The following is a 25,118-nucleotide window of genomic DNA, read 5'->3' on the forward strand; positions in this document are numbered from 1 at the left end:
TACGTAAATATTTAATTTAGGCATAATATAGCTATTTCAACTCATTTTTACTCTTTTACTTTATTTTATTACAAGAAAACAAAAATTACAAAAAATAGTTTCATTAATGTTTTGTAGTCATTTTTAATCTTGAAAAATACCAAAAATAGTTTTGTTTTAACAGTCAGTCTTATTTTAATAATTATCTTACTTAAGTAGGACTTTGATAAATGAGGTCGTATTTTAATCTCGTTCGCGGGGAAAGAATAAAACTTGGGCTCGAGCAACCCATTTTTAGGCCTAATTTTGGACCTTGCCCATAATTCTCAAGCCCATACTTCCTAGGCTCATACCCCTAACCTAATCTCTACCCCTATATAATAGTATCTAACACCTAAAATAGGGGAGACCCTAAAAATTAGATCCGCCGTTTTGTCTTCTTCCAAAATCAAAGAAGACCAAGAAAATGACGCCTAAAATCGTTCTTCTTCATCGAGTGAATCAAGGAAAAAGCTGAAGGCGTCGTTTTTGTTGACCTTGAGATCCGCCATTTTCTAAAGAGATAAAAAAAAAAGCAAAAAAAGATACAAACACAAAAAGAGCTGAAATACAAAAAAGAACGCTAAGGAAAAAGCTAAAAAGGCCAAAAAGCCTAGGGACCTAAGGCAAGAAATTAGCCTAGAGCCCTAGAGGTACAAGAAAAGTTCTGCCGAAATTCTCAATACAAGACCACCCCATCGGTTGTCTTTTCTTCTTAAAAAAACATGAAGAAAGCTTCAGAAGTTTCTGAGTTTCAGCGCCATTGACAACAAAAAACGATCTCACCGTTCTGCTTTCCCTCCATTCCAAAACGAGAGCAACAACAGTGAGGAGGAGTTTCTGCTTTTCTGCTCGTTCTTTGGTTGTCGTCGAAAAACAACGGCGTTTCAGTTGAGTTTGAGTTCCGTTAAAGCCCGTTCGCAGGTCGCTAGCTCCGAGTTGGTTTGTTTCTGTCCGTTTTCGAGTTTGCCGGCAAGTTTCGATACTCCGTCTGAGGGCTAGTCCATGGTCTTGTCTATTTCTGCTTGTCAAAATTATTGATTAATCATGATTCAGATTCAATTTCAAGGTTCATTCTCTATCCTTTCCTTGTTCTTTATTTCAGGAAAATACTTTTTTTTAGCTGGAATAATATTTGAATTTTGATTAAGCATAAGATGTTCTGCTTTTGACATCTTTTATTTATAATTAGATTCCATGTTTTGTGATTTCTTTAGATTATATTTGTTCATATAACGATGATGAATGACGTCGTAATTTTTCTTTTGTCTACATTTTTTATTTTATCCCTCATGGCTACAATTCACTTTGGTCAGATTTGTTAGTATTAATTGCCTATAAGAATTTGAAATGGACCGTTATCTGTTGAGTCAAGTCCTTGGACAATTAGTTTATTGGGCTAAAAGGAGTAATTTTGTTTCGTGAGTAAGTTAAGATGTATTTGATGCTATAAGGCCAAAAGAATAAGGACGTCACCTATCCACATTCATGCATATGTTGGCCCAATTTTGCTCAAACACATGTAGTTAGCCCACCATTTCATGACCGATTAATCTATTTCATGCTTCTTTATAATGATTCCATAACTCTTGGCCTTGAAATAATCTCAAGTTATCTTAGAAAGAAAATATTATGAACATCCGTGGTTGGCTTTAGTTGAATACTTCCTTTTTAAATAAATTGAGGCGTACCATGTCAAATAAAATCTCAAAACTCATGGCCCTCACTTAATTATTTTTAATCCTTTAGAAATCGAGGCGTGCCATTTAATTGAATTTTCCATGGACCTCGCAAACTCAAAAGTACGTAGTTGCTTTAGGCACGTAATTTAAATTAATTTCCTTAAACTCGGGTGTGAATTTATGTGACTCAAATCCAAATCTCAACAACGTTAGATAAAATGCATCGTGGACCGCGAGTGTATTTATGTGACGTGGTTCAAGACGTGTTTTAGATGACATTGAATCTTTCTAAAATTAATTAAAAGCGGTTAATAATTTAAAATTGAATCATAGGTTTAAACATGTATTAAAATCAGATAATAGGCCAATTATAATGGTTTAAGCGACCGTGCTAGAACCACGGAATCCGGGGGTGCCTAACACCTTCCCTCGGGTTAACATAATTCCTTATTCAGAATTTTTGGTTCGCAGACTTCAAAAGGAAAGTCAAATTTTCCTCGATTTGGGATTTAAAATAAAACCGGTGACTTGGGACACCAGAAAACAAACCATCCCAAGTGGCGACTCTTAATAAAATTGAATAAATAATCTCATTTCGAATAATGTCACTTAAATTGGAAAAACTCCCTTATATCTACCTTCGGGTGTGTAAAAAGGAAGTGTGACAGAAGGGGAAGCTCCAAAGGCACACGGCTAAATCTGACAGAGCCGGCATGTCTAGAGCCTATGTCGAAGCGTCGCATTTCGCCGTCCCATCTCCATACTTTACAATTAATGTATGTTGTACTATAACCGGGTTCCCCTCCTATATAAAGGGAACCTACACTACTTTGTAAGGGGCGGATGTTGCTCCAACTATTTTCCTCCACAAGATCAATAATATCTCTCTGTCTCTCTTTCTTCTCTCTTACTTGCCCGTTCTTACTAGCTCGAGGCCACTCTAGCATTTATTATTTTCTCACTTGTTCTTCATTTATTGCTTCGTACTGGCCATAAAGAGTCTTGTTTAATCATATCTTAACTATTATCCCATTCCCGGCTACCCCGATAGCTTGAGACCGATCCCAGATATCGACCTCGAGGTCCTCCATCGACCATTCTGAAGCCAGGGCAGCAGGCTCCTCGATTTGATCATTGCCCCGTTTTAGCTTGTATTTTATCGTCAAACTTCATATTCTTAGCATCATTTGCTCTAACAACTAGCATAAAAATAGATCACGTATTTTTAGAATCCCATTTACAAATTTAATTATTATTACCATTTTCAAGGTAAACAGTTTGGCGCCCACCATGGGGCTAAAAATAATAGTGATTATTTTCTTACTGGTTTCGTTACAAAAACGTAAGTTATCTTTCACACTTTTTCTTGTCCAAGATCTCTTGATTTCAGGTCAAAATGTCTGGCTCGGTAAACAAAATCGAGAAAGACAATCTCAAAAACCACGGGGAAAACGACGTGGCTGCCCCGGCTGCCGGAACGCAACCGCAGAATCCCAATGACGCATCCGCGGACTCACAGGTCGACGAAACCTCACACACCGACAGAAGCATAAGGCATAGCGACTGATAGGAAGCCCAAAAAATCTCAGCCCGGGAAGAATAGGAAGTTAGCCTTCATGTTATTTTTGAAATGTTGCAAGCACAATAGTTGGCCATCACTCAGTTACAAAGTCATCCAAAGACTCCCAACACAGTGACGCCGGAAACAGCTCCCCCAACCGAACAAGTACCCGAGAGATCGAGCAATAACGGATCGGTAGCCGACCCCGCCATAATAAAAATGCTTGAGGACCTCACCAAAAGGATCGAGTCAGGGGAGAACATGATAGCGACCAATGATAAAAAGGTCGAGACCTACAACTCTAGGGTCGATCATTTCCCGGGTGCACCCCCGGTCCTCAAGGGCATCGATTAGAAGAAGTTTATACAAAGGTCGTTCCCCGAGGAAGCGGCCCCGAAGCCCATTCCAAAGAAGTTCAGGATGCCGGAACTCCCTAAGTACAACGGTACCACTGACCCTAATGAACACATTACTGCCTACACCTGCGCAGTAAAAGGCAACGATATAAAGGTAATGAGATCGAGTCTGTATTGCTAAAAAAAATCGGAGAAACACTCTTAAAGGGAGCTATGATGTGGTATCACAACTTGGCTCCTAATTCCATAGATTCATTCGCCATGCTAGCAGATTCCTTCGTAAAGGCGCATGCCGGAACCATCAAGGTAGCAACAAGGAAGTCTGACGTCTTCAAAATCAAGCAAAGAGAGAACGAGATGTTGCGGGAATTTGTGTCCTGCTTTCAGATGGAACGGATAGAGCTACCGCCAGCCTCCGACAACTGGGCAGTACAGGCCTTCACCTAAGGCCTGAACGAACGAAGCTCGGTGGCTTCAAAATAGCTGAAACAAAACCTGATCGAGTGTCCGGCCGTGACCTGGTCGGACGTCCACAACCGGTACCAATCGAAGATCAGAGCCGAGGATGACTAGTTGGGAGCCCCTTCGGGCTCAGTATACCTGAACAGGCTCTTAGAAAAGGAACCAAAGCCAAACAAAGAAAGGTATCAACCATACCTCGAGGATAGGAGGAACGCCCCGAGGCGCAACCTACCCAGCAACGATCGGAGGGTGGATCGAGGACAGGACCCTCGAGGGCTCATCAACAGAGCCAGGATCGATCGAAACGTAGTACCAATAGGTGCACCTATAAATTTAAAAAATCAAATTTATTTCTTTTTTTTAATTTGTACATGATCAAACGATGCCACATAGCAACACATTAGCATGGGGTGGTAAATCAATTAGGAATTACAACTTAGTATGCGAGTTTCACAACACGCACGGTCACAGGACCGACGATTGTCATCAACTGCGAGAGAAGGTAGCTTGGCTGCTTAACAAAGGACATCTCTGAGTGTTTCTTAGCAATCGAGCCAAAAATCAGTTCCGAGAAAGGGAGGCAACCAAGAAGAACGAGGCAAACGAGCCGCAACACGTCATCCACATGATCATGGGGGGCACTGATGCCCCGCAAGAACCCGTAATGAGAAGAACAAAAATATCCATCACCAAAGAAAAGTGGACTCGGGGATATATCCTCGAAGACGCCCTCACATTCAGCGAAGAAGACACCGAGACCCTGTCTCAACCCCATAACGACGCCCTGGTAATTTCCTTCTTTGTAAATTCTTTTCAAATAAAATGTGTACTCGTGGATCCAGGTAGCTCGACCAATATTGTCAGGTCGAGGGTAATAGAACAACTCGGGTTGCTCGACCAAATCGTGCCCACCACTCGGGTCCTCAACGGATTCAACATGGCAAGCGAAACAACGAAAGGAGAAATCATCCTCCCGGTCACCGTGGCGAACACGACTCAAGACACCAAATTCCATGTCATCGAGGGAGACATGAGGTATAACGTATTATTTGGGCGGCCATGGATACACTGCATGAGAGCAATTCCATCAACCCTTCACCAGATGATAAAATTCCCAACAAAGGACGGGATCAAAATCGTCTACGGGGAACGACATGCGGTAAGGAAATGTTCGCAATACATGACGTGGTACCAACGTTCCTGCCTCCGCCCCCAAATAAGCCAAAGGACGAATCGGGTCTCACTCTCGATCGAACTTGACAAAACAAAGCGGAAGTCTATGCCATATCTTCATCTCAGGCAATTACAACAAATCAATCCTGAGGCATCGCCAGCGCATCTCACTTCAAGGTACGACCATCTTCTTTTTTGTTTCGGATTCAGAACTAACCCTTGTGCAGGCACCCAGCCGGAGCTATCATAGCACTGGCACTACCTGAAGACCTAAAGGCTCTAAAAATGCACCCGTTGCACTCTTTTCCTTCGACTGAGTTTTTGTCCCAAAAGAAGGATGTTTTACCGGCAAGGTTTTTAACGAGGCAACGACTGCGAGCTGCCTAAGGAAAACTCCGCAAATACTCAAGTCTCCTCTTGTAGGCAACCTTTTGAGCAATGAGGGGTGTTCCCCCAGAAAGCTACAGCTCGAAAAAGGGAAGCAATGTACCAGGCCAAATGGTCGATAAAACCATGTCTGTATAGTCAGGCTCCCGTTGGCAAATACGTGTGCTATTGTACCAAGCAATCAAAGAATATATTTTGTCATAAACGCCTTCACAAAGAAATATTACAATTCTCTCGCCAAAAATGCCCCGAACACTCGGGACTGACGCCAGCAATTTGCCGCTCAGATGGCCTCCGGGTCGAAACTCCAAAATTACAAAGCCTTCGGGTAATACAACGTGGAAATTTCCCAGTGTCACCAACATCGGGGGTACCTTAAATATCTAGGGATTGTTTCCAATCACTACGCACTTGGAAATACGAGGCCATAAGAACCCAAGTGAGCAAACTCGGTCTAGCAAAGACCTATACAACACAACAACACAGCTACACCAATGGATCGAAGGATATCTGCCACCAAAAGCACCTCACACTCCAAAAAGCGGATTTCAGCATACTCTCGGTAGGGATCCCTCCACCAAATGCGTCCCAAAGTACTCGGAGACTTAGCATCAACAACTTGGCACCCGCACGACCCTAGGGTCGGAACTCCGAGCTCATAAAGCCCCAACAAGGTTGTTGATACCCAATTTTTTTCTATATATTTTTAATATGTAAAATACTTTCAAAATAGCATATGCATGCATATATAAATATGACTAAATGTTTTGTTATTTTTTCTTAATTTTTAAAGATTTTAAACCAATTTATTCCCCTATTTTATTCATAAATACCCAATAATAATTTCCAAAATTATCATTTTTGGTGATTCATTTATTGAATTCTTATATATATGTTAAAATATAGCCAAGATGATTTTTTCATATTTTTACAAATTTATTTAGTATTTTTAAAGCTAAATTGCATATAATTGCAATATTAGCCTCTTTTAGGATTTAATTGCGTTTACATTTATAAAAATTAAATCCAGTATTTTAAAATTGATAATTATATGTTATAAATCATTTTAGTACTTTCAATTTATTTCCAAAATTTGATTTACTATTTTTATTAAATAAATGGGAAAATGACTATTTAAAATCTAGCCAGATTTCATTTCAATTGTAGCCTAATTCTACCCCAATTTAAGCCCAATTTACCCCGATCCAATTCCTACTCATACCCGACCCTCAACAAATTAAATGACCCACACGGACTCCTACCTAATCCCAGCCGTTGATCGTTTAGATCAACGACTCCTATGACCCCCTTCCCCTTTTAACCCAAATGACCCCTTCACCCTAATTCATTTCTCACATACCGTCGCCCCTGAATCCCTTCTATCTCAATTATCTCTGCAACACCACCTAAACCCTAGCCGTCGCCACCCTAATCCACCTTGATATCTACCTAATCCATGGCCTTCTGAGGTCATCGGAGACCTGTACCAGCCTTTCATGGCTCCTATGTGTTCGTCCTTATGGTTTCAAGGCCAGACTATGAAGAACTCTGGTCCAGCCTTCGTTCGATTTTAGTTCATGGCCCTTCTCTGGTCATCTTTGACCTTTCTCCGACCAGCCATGGCCATTCGAGTCAGACCTTTGACTTTCCTAGTTAGATCGGTAACTTTCAAGGCCTTTCTCGTTGCTTTTGGGTTCTTCTGAAACCCTAATCTCTAAGACCTTCCAATTTCTTTCAGATCTATTTTAGATCTATGCTTTCTTTGAACTTTTAATCATTTTTCTCGAAGTTTCTTTACCTTTGCTTTCAAAACTCTTTATCTTTCCCGATTAGGGTTTTCCTGTTAAGTTATTTCAAATCTCTTCTCTGATTTTTGACATGTCTATGTTTTGCTCATGTTGTTTTTCTATCTGAGTTAGCATGCTAAAAACCCTAATTTCTTTTGGTTGTTTGTCAAGCGAGTACTTGTTTAGATAAGTTTTGTCTGATTTGTTTATTTATCACCTTTTAAGCTCTGCTATAGTTGAGAAAAACTATGTCTTTGGGTTTGAAACTGTTCAGTTGAATACGTGACTCAATTTGAAGTTCTTTGTTCTCTTTTTCCTTTATGTGATTCCTCTGACTCTAGGTTTCTACTATCTTGAAAACTCGACTATGCTTGAAACCCTAACTTTTCAAAAGGTTTCTCATCTGTTACTGTGGGACCATTGCATGCTTCTGATACACTATTTTTCTCCACTATTGCTTCAGTTGGACTTGACCTATTTGACTATCATGCTTCGAATATTTGCTATATACTGAACTTTGTACTACTACTGTATGCTGTCTCTTTTGCCAATGAATTTGGCCTCGCATGTCTGGTGTCCCTGCTCACCCTGTTTAAATACTAAAGTGCAGAAGCATGTTACTTCTTGGTTGATCTTCAATCTCGTAACTGATTTCAAAACCTTTCTTTTACGAATTCTAATTTCACTCGCCTGTCAAGGTTAATTGATTCCTTTTATTATTTTGCCTTGCTGAATCCTTTCCCAAAATAAGTATAGTTCTGTATTTAGACTCGATTGCTTACTTAATATTTTACTATTTCTTTTATGGCAATAATCAATCCGCCTACAAACTGATTTTCTTTCCTTATTTTGAATCTGTTAGCCAAGTGATTCCTCAATTAAAGGGAAATCACTTGGTTGATTGATTCTGACTGTTGATTATTTCCATATTTGTATTGAACTTTACTTATTACCTTATTTCTCACATGTTTTTAAAAGCTATAAATACCCTGCACCCCTCTTCTTTCAAAGACACGAACACAAGGAATACGAACACTTGAGTTCAGAACACACACTTCACTAAAAGTTCTCTCTCTCTTTTCTCTGTTACTGCTTGTGTTGCTGCCTTATCTAGCCGACTGAAAGCCAAGGCTAGGCTGAGGAAATTTGCCTGTTTTTGTTTTTGCATTTGCTTCTTTACTGGTATGTTCTGATTAATCTTCAGCATCAACAAAAACATGTTTATTTACTATTTCCTGCACTCTTGCCTGTTTCCTGCTTGTGTTTAATCGAGTTTCATTCCTAAGCATACTATAATCTGCCTTTCCTTTTCTGAATTAATATTTCCCTTATAAATGAACTCTGTTAGTTACTTATGAATCCCAAACCCCCGTCCCCTATGTGTTTGTATTCTTTGGTTGGTTGAGGGCATGTTAGCATCAGACATTGTTGTGCATGACCTAAACCTGAGCCTCCCTGGGACATATGCTTCATATCCTCTCTATGTGTTATGTCTTTTGGCTGGTTTATGGGCATTCCAGCTTCACTTATTGTTGTGCATGTCTAGATTTAACCCCTTTTCAGGGTCGTATGCCATCTACAATGTATTCCCAAACCCCTTCCCCTATGTGCAATTGCTGATAATGTGCTTTACTACTACTATTTTTTTAAACTACCCGTATCCCTTACTATTCTCAATCCTGCCTTTTTTTAAACAAATCTCTGCTTCTGCATTTCCACCATATTCTTAGACTTAAGTTCTGCCCCTCTTATGTGAGCCTTTTCTTGGGACCCATGAGCTCTCTCTAAACTTGGACACATAAGGGCTGGCCCTTCCACACTGCACTCATCTCTATCTGGTTATGCAACTTAGGTGTGAGCACTGTCCGGGGTCCTCTTGAGACTCTTAGGGAACTTTGACACACTCAAGTCTAAGAAAGGCTTTGAAACAATGACATTTGAGGTGGTTTATTCCATAACTCAGAGAGGAAGACAAGAATCAGGCTTCCTCTGGTTGTAACTCTTTCTTTTATACTTCCTTGATGTAATTCATTATTCAGTTTTGTAATAATTTGTAATAAATATTTGGGACTTGGCTAGTGAAAAGGGGCTGGGTAATTATGCATGCTCAATGGTAGATATCATGTCTATAGGACCTAAAATTCCGCATGTTTAACTCTGCATCTAGATATCATGCCTAAAAGATCTGTTGTTCTGCATGTTTAACTCTGCACCTAGATACCATGCCTATAAGATCTACTTCTAGAGAATATGCCTATAGGACCTAAAATCTACATATTGAACTCTGCATTTAGAGAACCTGTCTATAGGACTTGTTTTAATTTCTGCATTACCACACTTAAAAACCATGCTTAGGAACTAACTGGTTAAAAATCAGATATCATGTCAAAGAGAGCGAAGCGTGTGCTACAGAAGGTTACCTGCTCTATCAAAAAGCTCTCGTAATTCGAGCTCTGACACGCCTCATATCGCCAGTGCATCAACTCAACCTCTTTCTCCTCGTTAAGGATCATAAGGGACTCACCCTCTTCCAGAGCTTTCCGAAGCCTGGCTCCATGATGGAGCAGCTTAGACCTGAGCCTATCAAAGGCCTATAAAAGGAAAACTCGATAAAGAAAGGAAGGCGCGAAATACAGAAAGACTGCACCGAAACTCACCATGAAGTGAAGCCGACGGACTTCCTCAAAAGCAGAGCACATCCCTGTCGATCCTGTCCCTTCGGCCCTGGAAGAATCAACCCCGGGCAAAGCACATTTGCTTGAAGGAACCACCGTTCAGGAGTCAAACATTCCGGGTACATCAGGCTCCGGCAATGTCCTCTCCTCGAAGATACGGGCCCGTTGAGCCCCATTCAAAGCTCCATCACACTGCGGGTGCAAATCCTATTTATCGCCATCATTCCTCAGCTCGGGGGCCGGCGACTCCTTCCCCTCTCCGGAGGAGCACAACCTCGCCCCAAGGAACCGTCCGATACTTGCAACGGCAAAACCGGTATATAAAAGAGATGGAAATGTCATCCCAAATATATGAAGGCAAAGGTAGGAGCAGCGTACGCGCATACCCTGGCATTTTGTTCCCCATTTGTCGCGGAACACAGCTCACCACCTATGCTCATCGCAAGTCGAATGGGTCGCCAACCTCCAGACCCAGCTGGGTAGATCGAGAACTTCGCCCGGCATCCATAAAGTTGCTGCAAAACAGGAAGAGACACGATTATCCAACTGGCTTTTACTATGAGCAAATCAAAAGGAGCCCAAGACACCCCACTCACGCGCGTAATTCCATCCTTTGGGAAATGTCAAGAGCTCCACGGGGATAATATCAGTCGTCCGGACCCGGACGAATCGACTGACCCACTCTAGGTCCCCATCTTCTTCGTCATCGACAATAAAAGGCGTAGATGAATGGCACCGCAAGGTTAACAGGCCTCGGTAATGGAAGGGCCGGTACAACCTGACGAGGTGACTGAGCGTGAATTCAAGCCCAACCTTCTCTGAAAAGAACCTCATCATCGACACCACTCGCCAAAACGACGGATGTATCTATGCCAAAGTAACCCGATACTCCAAGCAAAAATCAAACACGACCCTGTCAAGGGGTCCAAATGCAAAGTGATATAGGTATGCGTTCAAGAATCCATCAGCAGAGTTCGTAATACTCTCATCCGGGGAAAGCACCTGCAGCGCGATCCCCTCGCTCCATCCCGGTATCTCCTCACCATCCCCAGATGTTCCTCTCTTATCAAAGACACAGTCTTCAGAGTGAACTCCCGCGGATCATAAACACTGGGAGTGGGACTCTCCCCTCCCTGTCGGGTCGGCCCCGAACTAGCTGCCATGGCTATGGTGAAATTGACAGACTAAGGCAAAGACGTGCTCCAACGCTTTTTGCGCCTGAAGAGATGAAGGACCCGATGCCAAGGCGAAGGGACAACTATCTAGAATAATGAGATCTCCCAAGGAAACAAAATCCACCCCACATATATGTAAGAAGCAGCGACGATTCGCCTATCCATGGTAAGCCCCGGAAGGCCAACGGCCTCGATGCAGATCCTGGAGTGGTAACCGAACCCAGAGGCATCCATCGACAAGAAGTCATGCCTTATGGAGTCAACTGCATTGTCTCCAGGCTAGAGGTAGTGCCCGACCTCGAGGATCTCTGCCAAAAAAGAAGTCAGGCTTCGGGAAGCTTTCAACGCCATCATAGAACTCGAGGCTTTGGAATATTGACTGGAGGGCGCAATTACTGCATTCTTGAAGAACCAAATCGACGGCGGTACATTCACCTTGGAGGACGGTAATTGACAGTGCATTGAATGATGTCAAAATACACAAATCCATGGGACATCCCGGTTGCCACAAAAACTCATGCCAGAGGTTGCGTCATTGGTACGACGTCACCGTAAGAAGCTTATGAAGTCAGGTGTCAGAATCATTTCCCATCGCTTCATTCTGGGAAACGCGGAGACTATTTGTATGCGGTGAAATTAGAGGACTTAATTCCTCTCTATTAAGCCACTTTGGAAGAATGCCTCAAGACCCCGAGGATGTGGAGCCACGACCGAGTCCCCTCCCTCGGGGATCGTCGAGGCCCAACTCGAAGAAGATGGAGGTCGAGGCTAGAGCAGAAGGGGAAGCTCCAAAGGCACACGACTAAATCTGATAGAGCCGTCCTGTCCAGAGCCTATGCCGAAGCGTCGCATCTCGCCGTCCCATCTCCATACGTTACAATTAATGTATGTTGTACTATAACCGGGTTCCCCTCCTATATAAAAGGAACCTACACTACTTTGTAAGGGGCGGATGTTGCTCCAACTATTTTCCTCCACAAGATCAATAATATCTCTCTGTCTCTCTTTCTTCTCTCTTACTTGCCCGTTCTTACTAGCTCGAGGCCACTCTAGCTTTTATTATTCGCTCACTTGTTCTTCATTTATTGCTTGGTACTGGTCATAAAGATCCTTGTTTAATCATATCTTAACTGTTATCCCATTCCCGGCTACCCCCCATAGCTCGAGATCGAGCCTAGATATCGACCTCGAGGTCCTCCATCGACCATTCCGAAGCCAGGGCAGCAGGCTCCTCGGTTTGATCATTGCCCCGTTTTAGCTTGTATTTTATCGTCAAACTTCATATTCTTAGCATCATCTGCTCTAACAACTAGCATAAAAATAGATCACGTATTTTTAGAATTCCATTTACAAATTTAATTGTTGTTACCATTTTCACGGTAAATATTGTCAATTTCAACTCTTTATGCGGTCCATTTAATATTATTATTATTATTATTTCTTGGTATTGGACATTATAGGGTGGTAATGTATTGCCAATACAGAGGATTCATATGAAATTAATTTTATTCAACTTTCCTACATACTTTTAATAAGAATTTAATAGATAAAATTTTAAATGTTAAAATTAGCATAGAAGGTATTGTTGTCCAAAAAATAAGTTATTACAGTTATGTCCTTTCCCTATAAGTTTTTTCGCTTAATATTTTAGGGCTATTTTGGTATATTAATATTGTATTTATACTTTTATAATAATGTAGGCTCTTCTTGTTCTAAATAAATTTGGACAATATAATACATTCTCAAATTAAATTAGTAATAGAACATTATAATACGTTTTTAAGTTAAATTAGTAATAGAAATTTTTAAGAAGTACATCCTAATAGTAATAGGATTACATGACTAAAGATATTTACTTATTCATTTTTATATGAATTAGACCTCCCGAAAATAATAATACTAATAGGATTCCTAAAGGTAATTGTCACGACCCAAAATCTCACCCGTCGTGATGGCGCCTATCGTGGTTCAAGGCAAGCCTCAACTCAACATCTCAGCACAGTAGAACTTTTAAATAAAGGCGGAAGCAGTTAATATTAAATAAAACCTTTTAGAACAGAATATAACTCCAAAAGTACTAAACAATCCATCCCCAAAATCCGGTGTCACCGAGTGCATGGGCATCTAAATGATAAAAACATCCGACTGATAAAACACTGTCTGAAAATATAAAACAGTACAACATGAAAGGCAAGGAGAGTCAAGGTCAGCGAACACCATGCAACTACCTCAATAGTCTCATGAGTCTGACTCCTCAATCAGCAACCGCCGTGACCAGAAGTGTCTAGATCTGTACATGAGGTATATGAGGTAACGTGATTACACCAACTCAGTAAGTAACATAAATAAATAAGGAACTGAGAAGTAGTGACGAGCTATGCAAATACAATTATCTCAATAACTTTCAAATAAGAGTAGTCATACTTTCAATTTAACAGTTTAAGTCACATCAATATGTACTCAATAGACCAGATATCAAATTTGATTGAGCAGTAAATAATATCTTCCAATAATTTTCAAAACAGTGATGTGACATCTGCGATGCAATAATAATGAAGTAAATGTATTTTCTCAGAATAACAACCACTCTGTCCTCCCATTCTCTCTAGCCTCACAATCACTCATTTCTCCCAGTCGCTCAGCACTTGGCACTCTCACTCAGCACTCAGTAGGTACCTACGCTCACTGGGGGTGTGTACAGACTCCGGAGGGGCTCCTTCAGCCCAAGCGTTATAAACCACACGGATAACTCACGTGCTGCACGGACAACTCACGTGCTGCACGGACAACTCATGTGCTATAATAATATAGTATCTGGATCCGCACGGACAACTCACGTGCTGCACGGACAACTCACGTGCTATAATATAATATCTGGATCTACACAGACAACGCACGTGCTATAATATCAATAACCTCACAACTAGGTCCTCGGCCTCACTCAGTCATCAATCTCTCCAGTCTCTCGGGCTCTCAAAAATCATATAAACAGCCTAAACAGAGGTAATGTCATGTATCAACAATGAACATCAAGAGACGGAGACATAATAAGCAATAAAAGCTATGATTGAGTACAAGACAACAATTAGCAGCTAATTCAGTAAGTACACGACCTTACAGGTCTCAACAGTGATCACATAAGGCCTAAACATGATTTCTAACATGAAGTACAGTCAATTTCTATGAAAACAAAGGGAACATGTATTAAACAGTAGGCCAATAAATTTCATAGTCTCGCGGGACGGACTAAGTCACAATCCTTACGGTGCACGCCCACACGCTCGTCACCTAGCATGTGTGTCACCTCCAAAATAGTCATACGACACAATGTCCGGGGTTTCATACCCTAAGGACCAGATTTATAACCGTTACTTACCTCAATCCGAGCCAAATCCTACTCTACAGTGCCTTTGCCTCTCAAATCGGCCTCCAAACGTCCCGAATCTATCCATAATTAACTAGATTCATTCAATATATATTATAGGAATTAATCCCATATAAAACTACTAATTTCTAACAAAAATCCGAAATTAACCCAAAAATCCCCCGTGGGGACCACATCTCGGAACTCGACAAAAATCACAGAATATGAAGCCCCATCCAACCACGAGTCCAACCATACAAATTTTACCAAAATCCGACATCAACTCGACCGCCAAATCTCAAATCAAATTTTGGGAAAAATCTCTATCCCAATCCCCCAAATCATGAAATAAGTGCTAAAAATAATGTTAGATTCATGAATAAGGGACCAAATCAAGTTAAGATCACTTACCCAGTCCAATTTGTGAAGTTTGCCTCTGAAAATCGCCCAAAACGAGCTCCCCCAACTATGGTTTTGTCAAAAATGGCCAAAGACCCCCTTTTTATTGAGTTTTTACAATTCGGGTGCTGCCTGTGGCGCTGATTCCAGTAGCGAAGCAGATCCCGGCGCTAGGGATAGCGCCCGACACTACCCTGGGCGCTGACGATGGAAAATTATTTTTCCCGCATACGAAAATGCACTCATACGATGTCCGAATTTGACGATTCTTTTTGCTATGGCTCTGAAATTTCGATACAGATCTAATGCTTCAATCAAAACTGAATTTGGAACTCATTTGCTTAATGTGATACCACTTATTCTTGAATAATGACATCGAAACATTCTTGAAATGCCCAAGTTAAACCCAATAACCATCCAAACTCCACTCGAGGCCTTCAGGACCTCAACCAAATATATCAAAAAGTCCTAAAACATCATGCCGACTTACTCGGAGTTTCAAATCATGCCAATCAATGTCGAAACTACAATTCACACCTCGATTCGGACTTATGTGTTTCAAACTTTTCCTTTTACAAAGCGCGTGCCGAAACGTATCAAATGAATCCGGAATGATTTCAAATTTTGCACACAAGTCATTAATGACATAATGGAGTTGTTCAAATTTTCAGAATCGAATTCCGACCCCGATATCAAAAAGTCAACTCTCGGTCAAACTTTCCAAAAATCATCTATTTCCCAACTTTCGCCAAAATGCGCCGAATTATCCTATGGACTTCCAAATCCGAATCCGAATATGCGCATAAGTCCAAAATCATCGTACGAATCTATTGGATTCATCGAAATTCGAATCCGATGTTGTTTACACATAAGTCAATATCCGGTCAACTTTTTCAACTTAAGCTTTCAACTAAGAGACTAAGTGTCTCAATTCATTTCAAAACCACACCAGGCCCAAACCAATTTCCCCGACGAATCATTTAACGATTGTAAAGCATGAATTTAGTAGTAAATGGGGAAACAGGGTTGTACTATTCAAAACGACCGGCTGGGTCGTTACAGTAATCATGTAGGATTCCTAACGTGTAGTATTATATCCTAAAACTAACAGGATTATAAGGCTTATATCTAGAATTCCGGTTGTATCCTTTATTATGAGTTATTATACTTAATATTATAAGGTTATTTTTATAAACCGACATTGTATTCATGCTTTTATAATAATATAGATATAGATATATACCAATCTTAGAGTACGTGTGTTGCGCGCATATTTTATATCAATAAATACAAATTTTATAAAAATTACATAGATATTATTTACAAAAGTGTCTGGATTATTAAATGAAAATTAAAAAAATTCAAATTCCTGAAAAAATGATGAACATTAATCTAACTCAATAAAAGAACATATCTACTCTATTATTTGGACTTTCGTCAGGGATAGATTTATCATGATAGAGAGATAAATTCAGTCATTATCATGATAGAGAGATTATACATACTAATAAACATCGTTACTTCCTTAGATCAATAATGATAGGTATATATATTAGCCATATATCTGTAATTTGATATTTATTTGCGATTGCATGCAATATCTATCCGCTAGATAGATTTATCGACACGGTAAAAAATTATGAAACTCTATGACAACACCTTTGGAATAATGTTTTGTTAACATTTTAAAAAAAATAGTTTGAAATAGCTAATATTTTTGACATTATTCACCTTATATCTTTAAAATTTTAGCTAATTTGAAAATAATTGTGAGCTCCAGAGTTTTGCTTTAAGTTTTCATCTCTTAGTTTCTTGAAGTGGAAGACTTTTAATGTCACCTTGATTATTATTATTCCAGGTGAAATAACAATTCCTTAACTATTCTTGTGAAAATTAATATAATCAACTTATATAAATAATCTTATTGGGATTACATTCCTAAATATTAGGAGTTCTTATATAGTTCAAATAAAAAAAAAATAATTAAAATTTTAGTTAACTTTAACGTCCTAAATATTAAAAATATTAATTAAGCATTAATTCTATCCAATGTAAAATTTATTTTATATGATAAAAAGGTCGACTAATTTTGCATTTAAGTTTCGTACTTTTATAATAATGTGGATTGATTGAAGAAGACAAAATTAAGTGAAACTTTATTTTCCTATATATTTAGTAATTTTTACTTTTATTTATTACATAATTACTAAAATATTAATATATTTGTTGCAAATACTAAGTGAAAATAAAAAAAATTCCTCTAAAAAATTACTCATTGATGTTAAAAAACTATTTTGTTCATCATGATAAAGTACTATCATTTTCCAATTGCGTATAGAAATTACTTCAAAAGAACGGCTACAAATTTTGTATTAATGATCCAAATAATTAACTTCTTAATTATTTATTTAAGGTAAGATTTTAATCAATTTAAAGTTCTATATTTTAGGTACCTAATTTAAATAAGTAAAGATTTAATAACCAAATTTTAATGAATTTTTAGGTCCTAAATATTAGGATAATCAAATAATTATTTTGTCTAATATTAATTATATTTTAAAGGGGTAAAAAAGGCGAACGATATTTCGTTAAGGGCCTTCGTGCTTTTAATATAGTAAGTATATATATATGTATATACACACTTCATTGGATCACTTAATCATAATAGATGAACATATTGTGTTGTGAACACCAGCGTAAATATTTAACAGTCTTATACAACTTGATGGACAAGATAGGAGTAAAGTTCGCGTAATATAATACAACTTTACAAATTACAGTAGTTAGATTTATTTTATCGATCAATTATATATGTTAACTAACTGTCTGCCTTGTATTTAATATTTTTTTATATTGCTACTTGTAAATAAAAGAAGTTCATATTAACATCTTAGATTCCTTAAACAATTAAATTGTGTATTATCAAGGGAGTATATGTGAATTCGTTAAACAAGTACTCGGTGTTTTCAAAGCATAATCAGCTTTCAGGTGAAACTTAAAAAAGAAGTATGGCAGAATGGCCTAAATGACATCTGTATTTGTACCATTTTGTCATGCCGGTCTTCAAACTTAGATATTTGCCAATTGAACACTTATACTCATTCAAAACGTGAATAATAAACGCTTATCCAAGGAGGCTGCCAGTGCGTGTAATACAATCTCCAACACGTAGGACGCCACGTCAATAAAATAAAACCACATAGGCTCCAAGTCATATATTATAGCCACATAGGATAAAAAATCAGGAAAGGATTATTTGCCCCCCCCCCAAACCCACATTTTCCACTCATTTTACAATTACCCGCGTACTTAGGGCTTAGATAGTATCGAACAACAGCGAGTCTCTCCTCTCTTCTCCGTCGTTGTTGTCGGGATTTTCATCTGTATAGTTGTTATCGAAGTTTGTGGGGTAAGTTTCTTCATTTGTTGTTCATATTTTGTCTTTATTGTTCTTCATTTACCTCAATTTATGGGGCTTTTGCTCTGTTTAGGGGTTTTAAGGGGAAGGGCTGGGTTAGGTCGTAATTGTTATTTATTCTCCCTTAATATGTGGGGCTTTTGTTGTGTTTTGTTACATGTTAGAGTGAAAATCCTTTTTAATGTAGTATCATGCATGTAATGGCATATTTGGTTATTCCGTTTAGTGTTTTGGATTTTTGTTATCAAAGTAGAATTTCATCTTAGATTTATGCATTTTTTTGTGAAGTTTGTTGGGTCTCTTTCTTTTTAGTGGTCCACTCTTCCTTTTTAATGGCCCACCAGAGTATTTCTGAATATTATAAGGTATTGTAGGGACGGAAAAGGAATCTTGAAAGCTTTTTTACTTAAAAAATCTGTCTTTTTTGTTGGTTTGTTTATGGAGTTGTGTAAAGGTGCAACTTTTGATAACAAATAGTCATTGATAACACTGTCTTTTTTGTTACTTTGCAGGTATGAAAAGAAAATGCTTCAAGCCTAGTTAACCTACAAATCCACCACAATGGTAATTTTGTATCGGACCCTGACCTAAGGTATGCAAATCCACTAACTTGTCCTCAATTAGCTACAGTTGATGTTGATGAGCTACATATTATGTTGTTTCACAAGTTTGCTAGTGACTTAGGATTTTTAGAAGTTGATTTGTTTGGATGCAAAGTTAACAAAAGGGGTGGCTATTACATTTTAAAAACAGTGTTGATGTGTTAAAGTTTCTTAATACATTGAAAGGTAGTGACTTTGTTGATGTTTGTATTGTCCATAAAATTAGTGAGCCTATTCTTGTTGAGGACATAACTGAACTAGACCCCACTATACAAACAGATGGGCATGACAGTGGGTTAAATGCTAGGGCTGATGTGTCACCTCACAACTATGATATAAATAGGACTGAAAATAACAAAGATAAGGGTAAGGGGCAGATATAAATGAAGAGATAGAAGAATCAGATGAAGGTGAAGGTAATAACTTCTCATCCTATCACCTTCAAATATTAGAATCTGTTTTCATTTATGTTTAAGTTATAACAATATAATGTTGTTGATTGTAGGGTCTTCATCTAGCAATAATTCAGTTATTGCCAAATGCTGAGAAGAGATGGTGTGCTAGACAAATCTGGGTAATTGGAAGCAAACTTGGCCTGGTGAGGAAAGAAGGAAAAAATTATGGCAGTGTGCAAGAGCTACATTTGAAGTTTACTTTAGCAAGAAGTTGGATGAAATGGACCAGCTGGGGGGAGATTGTTCAAGACTTACTGAAATACAACAAGGAAACATGGTGTAGGGCATACTTCAAAGAACATAGTAAGTGTGATGCAGTGGAGAACAACATGTGTGAGACATTCAATAGTTGGTTATTGGCAGCTAGGCACAAATCTATCATTACTATGTTAGAGGAAATTAGAATCAAGTGTATGGAGAGGATGAATATCATAAGAGAGTTTTCTGAAAAATGGGTAGGTGATATATCACCCATGACTATGGAAATACTTGGAGAGAATGCTTAAAGGGCAGCCAAATGTGAAGTCAAATTTAATGATGAAACATGGTATGAGATCCAGGATGGGCCATATAAACATGTTGTTGACTTTAGGAGGTGTTCCTGTATTTGTAGATCATGCCAATTCAAAGGAATTCCATGTGCACATGCAATTACAGCAATGCATTATAAGAACTATGAGGTTGAGCCATATGTTGACCATTGGTATAGAAAGGATACCTACCTTAAGGCATATAGCAGATTCATTCAACCTTTAACTAGTATGAATTTGTGGCCAAAAAGTACACTGCCAGCTATTGAGCCACCTGTTATAAATGCAATGCCAGGAAGGCCAAAGAAAAAAAGGAGAAAAGCTGCTGATAAACCAAAGAAGAAGTGTGGGAAGGGTACAAGGATAGGGAGACAAATGAGATATTCTTTGTGCAAGACTCTTGGACATAACAAGAAAGGTTGTCCATCAGCATTAAGTATTAATGTTTGTTTTGTTACTAATATTTAAAGAATTCAATTACTAGTGATAGTTATGTTATGTGTATGTAGAGAAACCAAGGGGGAAGGGCTGGAACTAATTCAGTTGGAGGTGAAACTGCTGAAAATGCTTCATCAACAGCAACAGGTGGAAGTGCATCAGTACCAGCAGCTGGAAGTGCATCAGCAACAGTTGGAAGTGCATCTACCAATAGCTGGATCATCAACAACAGCTGGATCAGCAACATCACCTTCAACTATGGAAAGTGGCACCTTCAATCCACCAATCACTGATCCAAGTACACAACAATCAACTAATGTTGCAGGAGGTCCAAAAAGGAAGACCAATGAGCCTAGAAGAGGTGGTGCAAATGTAGGGTCTAAGAGACCAAAGACAACAGGATATGGTGTGCTATTTGATTCAAGTGGCACTGTTACACAAAGGGTAAGTATTTCCACTCAATTACAAAATCAACATATAAGGTTTACTACATAATCCCTCACTCACAACATTTTATTTTTGTGCAGTCTGAAACTACTGACAGAGTGGTACACAATCCTTCTACACTCATAAGTTCTGCCCTACCAACATTGAACTTAGGTTCAAACCACCTAGACTAAAGTGGAAGGGTCGATCTGCAGTTACCCAAAGGCAGCTGCAAGAACAGAGTTACAGAAGGGCAAACTCTGCTACAACCACTCAAGCCACACCAGTTACACAATCCACACCAAGCAGCCAAGCCACAACAAACATTAATTGAAGTGCTCAACTGATATTTATATATTTTGAAGACTTAATCATGTATGTTTTTGTTGATTGTGGTAGACAATATTTTGTAAAACTACTTCATTATGTATGTTTTTGTTGACTGCCTATAGTTGGCAATATTTTGTAAACCAATTTCCCTATTTTGGATGTTTCATTAACTACCTATAACACATGTTATTATATTAGTACTTATTGCTGTAATGAAGCCCTTGTCAATATATTCCATGAACAAAGTTTTACATCAACATAAAATATGTTGCCTAAACCCAGGAAATAAGAAACTACACTATCAATCCTAAACAAATAACATAATAGTTAACATTAGAACAACTATAACCGCAATTATAATAGCAACAACTCTGAACTTCGACCTTCCTTGTCTTCTTTGACAATGGCATCGATCACTCGCCGCAAGAAGAGTCTTGTAATGTTCTTCCTCAATCGCAGGATCAACCCATATGAAAAAGCCACAACCTTCACCAATCTCATATCTTCGGCAGCCCAGGAACCTTTTTCCAGGATTGGTGGGTGTTTGTGACATTTTAAGATCTGCAGCAAATTCACAATAACACAAAGGCTCCTTCTTCATTGTTGAAGGAGAAGATGTGGCAGTAGCTTATTTGTTGCAGGAGAAAAAGAAAAAAATCAACTTTCAAAACAAAAGGAGATGGCAAAAATTGAATAGAAATTAGCTTCTATAATGTTCAACAATGGAGAATAAGGTAGAAAGAAGAAGATAACTGTTAAATATGCTAAATTATTACCGTTAGGGCTTTTTTAGCTGTCTTCACGCCCCTTACAAGCGTGTGAATCACTCACTGAAGCCACATATGACACATAGGAGCAACCACGTTGGATAAGCGTTTATTATTCACATTTTGAATGAGTATAAGTATTCAATTGACAAATATCTAAGTTTGGGAACCGGCATGACAAAGTGATTGAAGTACAGGTGTCATTTAGGCTATCCTGCCGTATAGAAATAAAAACAAACTACGCAGCACTCGTTGTTCTATTGGGGTTAGCTTATTAGCCAATTAAACACATTTTTTTGGTAATACTTTTGAATTGTGATGGCCTTTGTCTGCAGAATGTTACTAGAAAAAATGGAGATATAGGGTGCGTCTGGTGCAAAGGAAAATATTTTTCGAAAAATATTTTTCAATTCTCATATTTGGTTAGCTTAAATATTTTGAAAAATATTTTTCTCAGGAACTCATTTTTCTCCAATTTGAGGAATATTTTCTTCCTATCAAAAGGGAAAACATTTTTCAAAACTCTTTTTCGATAAATTAAGTATTTTCTTTCATTTCAATAAATTAAGTATTTTCTTTTCCTGAAATAGAAAAGATATTTTTTTTCAACAAATGAGTACCTTTTTTAGGATATAGAAAAAGTATTAAGTATTTTCTTTTATTTCAACAAACGAGTACTTTCTTTTCATGATGTAGAAAAAGTATTTTCTTTCATTTCAACAAACTAAGTATTTTCTTTTTCTGAATAGAAAAAGTATTTTTTTCCCAACAATAAGTACTTTCTTTCAAGATGTAGAAAAAGTATTTTTTCTTTCAATTCAAAAAAATGAGTACTTTCTTTTCATGATGTATAAAAAGTATTTTCTTTCATTTCAACAAACTAAGTATTTTCTTCTTGAAATAGAAAAAGTATTTTTTTCCCAAGAAAACAAGTATTTTCTTTTAATGATATAGGAAAAGTATTTTCTTTCATTTAAAAAAGAATACTTTCTTTTCATGATATAGAAAAAGTATTTTTTTTTTATTTCAACAAATTGCGTATTTTCTTTTCATGACGTAGAAAGAGCACCGCGCTGCCAATTTTGATGTAGAAAAAGTATTTTCTTTCATTCAACAAAATGAGTAATTTCTTTTTCATGTTGTAGAAAGGATACTTTTTTCAACGAAATACTTTTAGTTATCGAGCTCAAATTTAAACCGTTCCTTTGGGTTTGTGTGAATTTTAAAAAGAATAATTAAATTCTTGAAGAAAATAAAGTCGGGGGCGGGGGGAGGGAGAAGAGGGAAGGAGTACAGGAAACATGGGGATTTTGGGGAAGGTGGGTTGATGAGAGTAGCATAAAAAATTATTTTCCGAAAAATATTTTATACTCTTTAACCAAACAATAGAAAATATTGTTCGGAAAAAGTTTTTCACTCACCAACCAAACAAGGGAAAATAAGTGATAAAACCACTCATTTTTCTTGGAAAATATTTTCTAAGAAAATACTTTCCACGAAAAATATTTTCCTTTGTACCAAACATACCCATAGTTATGAATAATTATTCAAGTCTCTAATTGCGATTTAGTATTGTAACGACTCGACCGGTCGTTTTACCTTTTAGAACCCCGTTCCCTTAAATAAAACTCCACATGCTTGCTTTAGCTAATTTACATCTTGCGGGGACGGTTGGTTCGGGATTTGGAAGAGTTTGGAGTGAAATATGCCCATTTGATTCCTTAGAATTTTCTTACAAGACTATGTTTGACTTTGGTCAACATTTTTGAGCAAACAGACCCGGATTCGTGATTTGACGGTCTCGGAGGGTCTGTGGGAAAATATGGGACCTAGGCTTATGTCCGGAATCGAATTCCGAGGTCCCTAGCCCGAGTAATGAATTTTTATTAGAAATTGTTAATCTGAAGTTTTAAGGATTTAAAAAAACTAATTAGTGATTGATTTCATAGGTATCAAGCTCGTATGTTGGTTCCGAAGCCCGGTACAGGTCCGAAATATCATTTAAGACTTGCCTGTAAAATTTGGAGTCAATCCTAGTAGTTTAAGGGCATTTTGACCCATTAGAGGAAAATTAAGAACTTGAAGTTCATAAGTTTGATTCATTTGGTTTTAGGGGGTGAATCCTAGATTTAGCGTTGTTTCGGGTGTTTCGAAGGTTCGAGTAGGTCTGTCTCGTGATTTCAGACTTGTCGGCATGTTCGGGCGGGGCCCGGGATCCCCAAACATCAATCGGACGAGGCTCGAGTGAAGTGGAAATTTTTGAGAAGAGCTGAAGTTGCTGCTTCTGTCATAACCTCACATGCGGTTGGCGGACCGCAGGTGAGAGACCGCAGAAGCGGTCCTTTCATCGCAGATGCGGCCCAGGGCAGGCCAGGCCAGGAACTGCAGAAGCGGCTCCCAAGCCGCAGAAGCGGTTCTACAGATGTGGTTTCAATACCGCATAAGCGGTCCCAACCAATTTAGCCTCTTTCGCATATGCGGTCCTCTTCTTGCAGATGCGGGACCGTAGATGCGAAAATCGCTGAGGTAGTGAGGTTCATTTAATACGGGTTCTAAGTCATTTTTATCACTTTTCACTCTTCCATTGGCGATTTTAGAGCTTTTGGGAGAAGATCTTCAACTAGCATCTTGAGGTAAGTGTGTTCTACCTATTCCTAGTTTAAAAATTATGTCTTAGGTAGATTAAACACTAGTATTAAAGTGAAATCATGGGGTTAGAGTAAAAATGTAGGGTTTTAGTAAAAGTTAGATTTAACCACGAAATTTGCTATGGAATAAATTAGAAATCATATATTATCGATCCTTAGGTTATAGAGAACAACTTCTTCGAAAAATTTCGGAATCCAGGCACGTGGGCCCGGGGTCAGATTTTAGGAATCTTGTGTTAAAGGTTGGAAAATTGCTTAAATAGCTAGAATTTGATCTTTTGAACCTATATTGACTAGTTCTTACCTCATTTAACTAGTTTGGGATCGTTCGGCTCCGAATTGAGGGCTTTGACTCGTTCTTGGTATTGGAAGTGCACTTTGGAGCGAGGTGAGTCTCCTTTCTAACCTTGTAAGAGGGAATTATCCCCATAGGTGTAATAATTGAATTAATTACTATTATATGTG

General features: G+C 38.4%; 1 protein-coding gene across 1 annotated transcript; it reads left to right on the plus strand.

Annotated features, from left to right (window-relative positions):
• The first annotated feature begins 372 nt into the window (after positions 1–372).
• LOC107761863 (uncharacterized) lies at positions 373–21,299 on the plus strand. The gene is made up of 5 exons (XM_075255291.1): positions 373–1,087; positions 18,970–19,049; positions 19,565–20,462; positions 20,554–20,926; positions 21,010–21,299. Exons 4-5 carry the CDS (start codon positions 20,609–20,611, stop codon positions 21,100–21,102), a joined length of 411 nt encoding a protein of 136 aa, XP_075111392.1. The 5' UTR covers positions 373–1,087; positions 18,970–19,049; positions 19,565–20,462; positions 20,554–20,608; the 3' UTR covers positions 21,103–21,299.
• Positions 21,300–25,118: the final 3,819 nt, after the last annotated feature.

The sequence above is a fragment of the Nicotiana tabacum genome, chromosome 6 (genome assembly GCF_000715075.1).
Source record: "Nicotiana tabacum cultivar K326 chromosome 6, ASM71507v2, whole genome shotgun sequence".
In the NCBI taxonomy this organism is placed as follows: Eukaryota; Viridiplantae; Streptophyta; class Magnoliopsida; order Solanales; family Solanaceae; genus Nicotiana; species Nicotiana tabacum.

What these genes read in the sequence shown, in the direction of transcription:
- LOC107761863 (XM_075255291.1), top strand. Translation starts at nt 20,609, where the DNA reads ATGCTTCATCAACAGCAACAGGTGGAAGTGCATCAGTACCAGCAGCTG. An exon ending in GTGGCACTGTTACACAAAGG is followed by an intron (nt 20,927 to 21,009) that starts GTAAGTATTTCC and finishes ATTTTTGTGCAG; the next exon opens with TCTGAAACTACTGACAGAGT.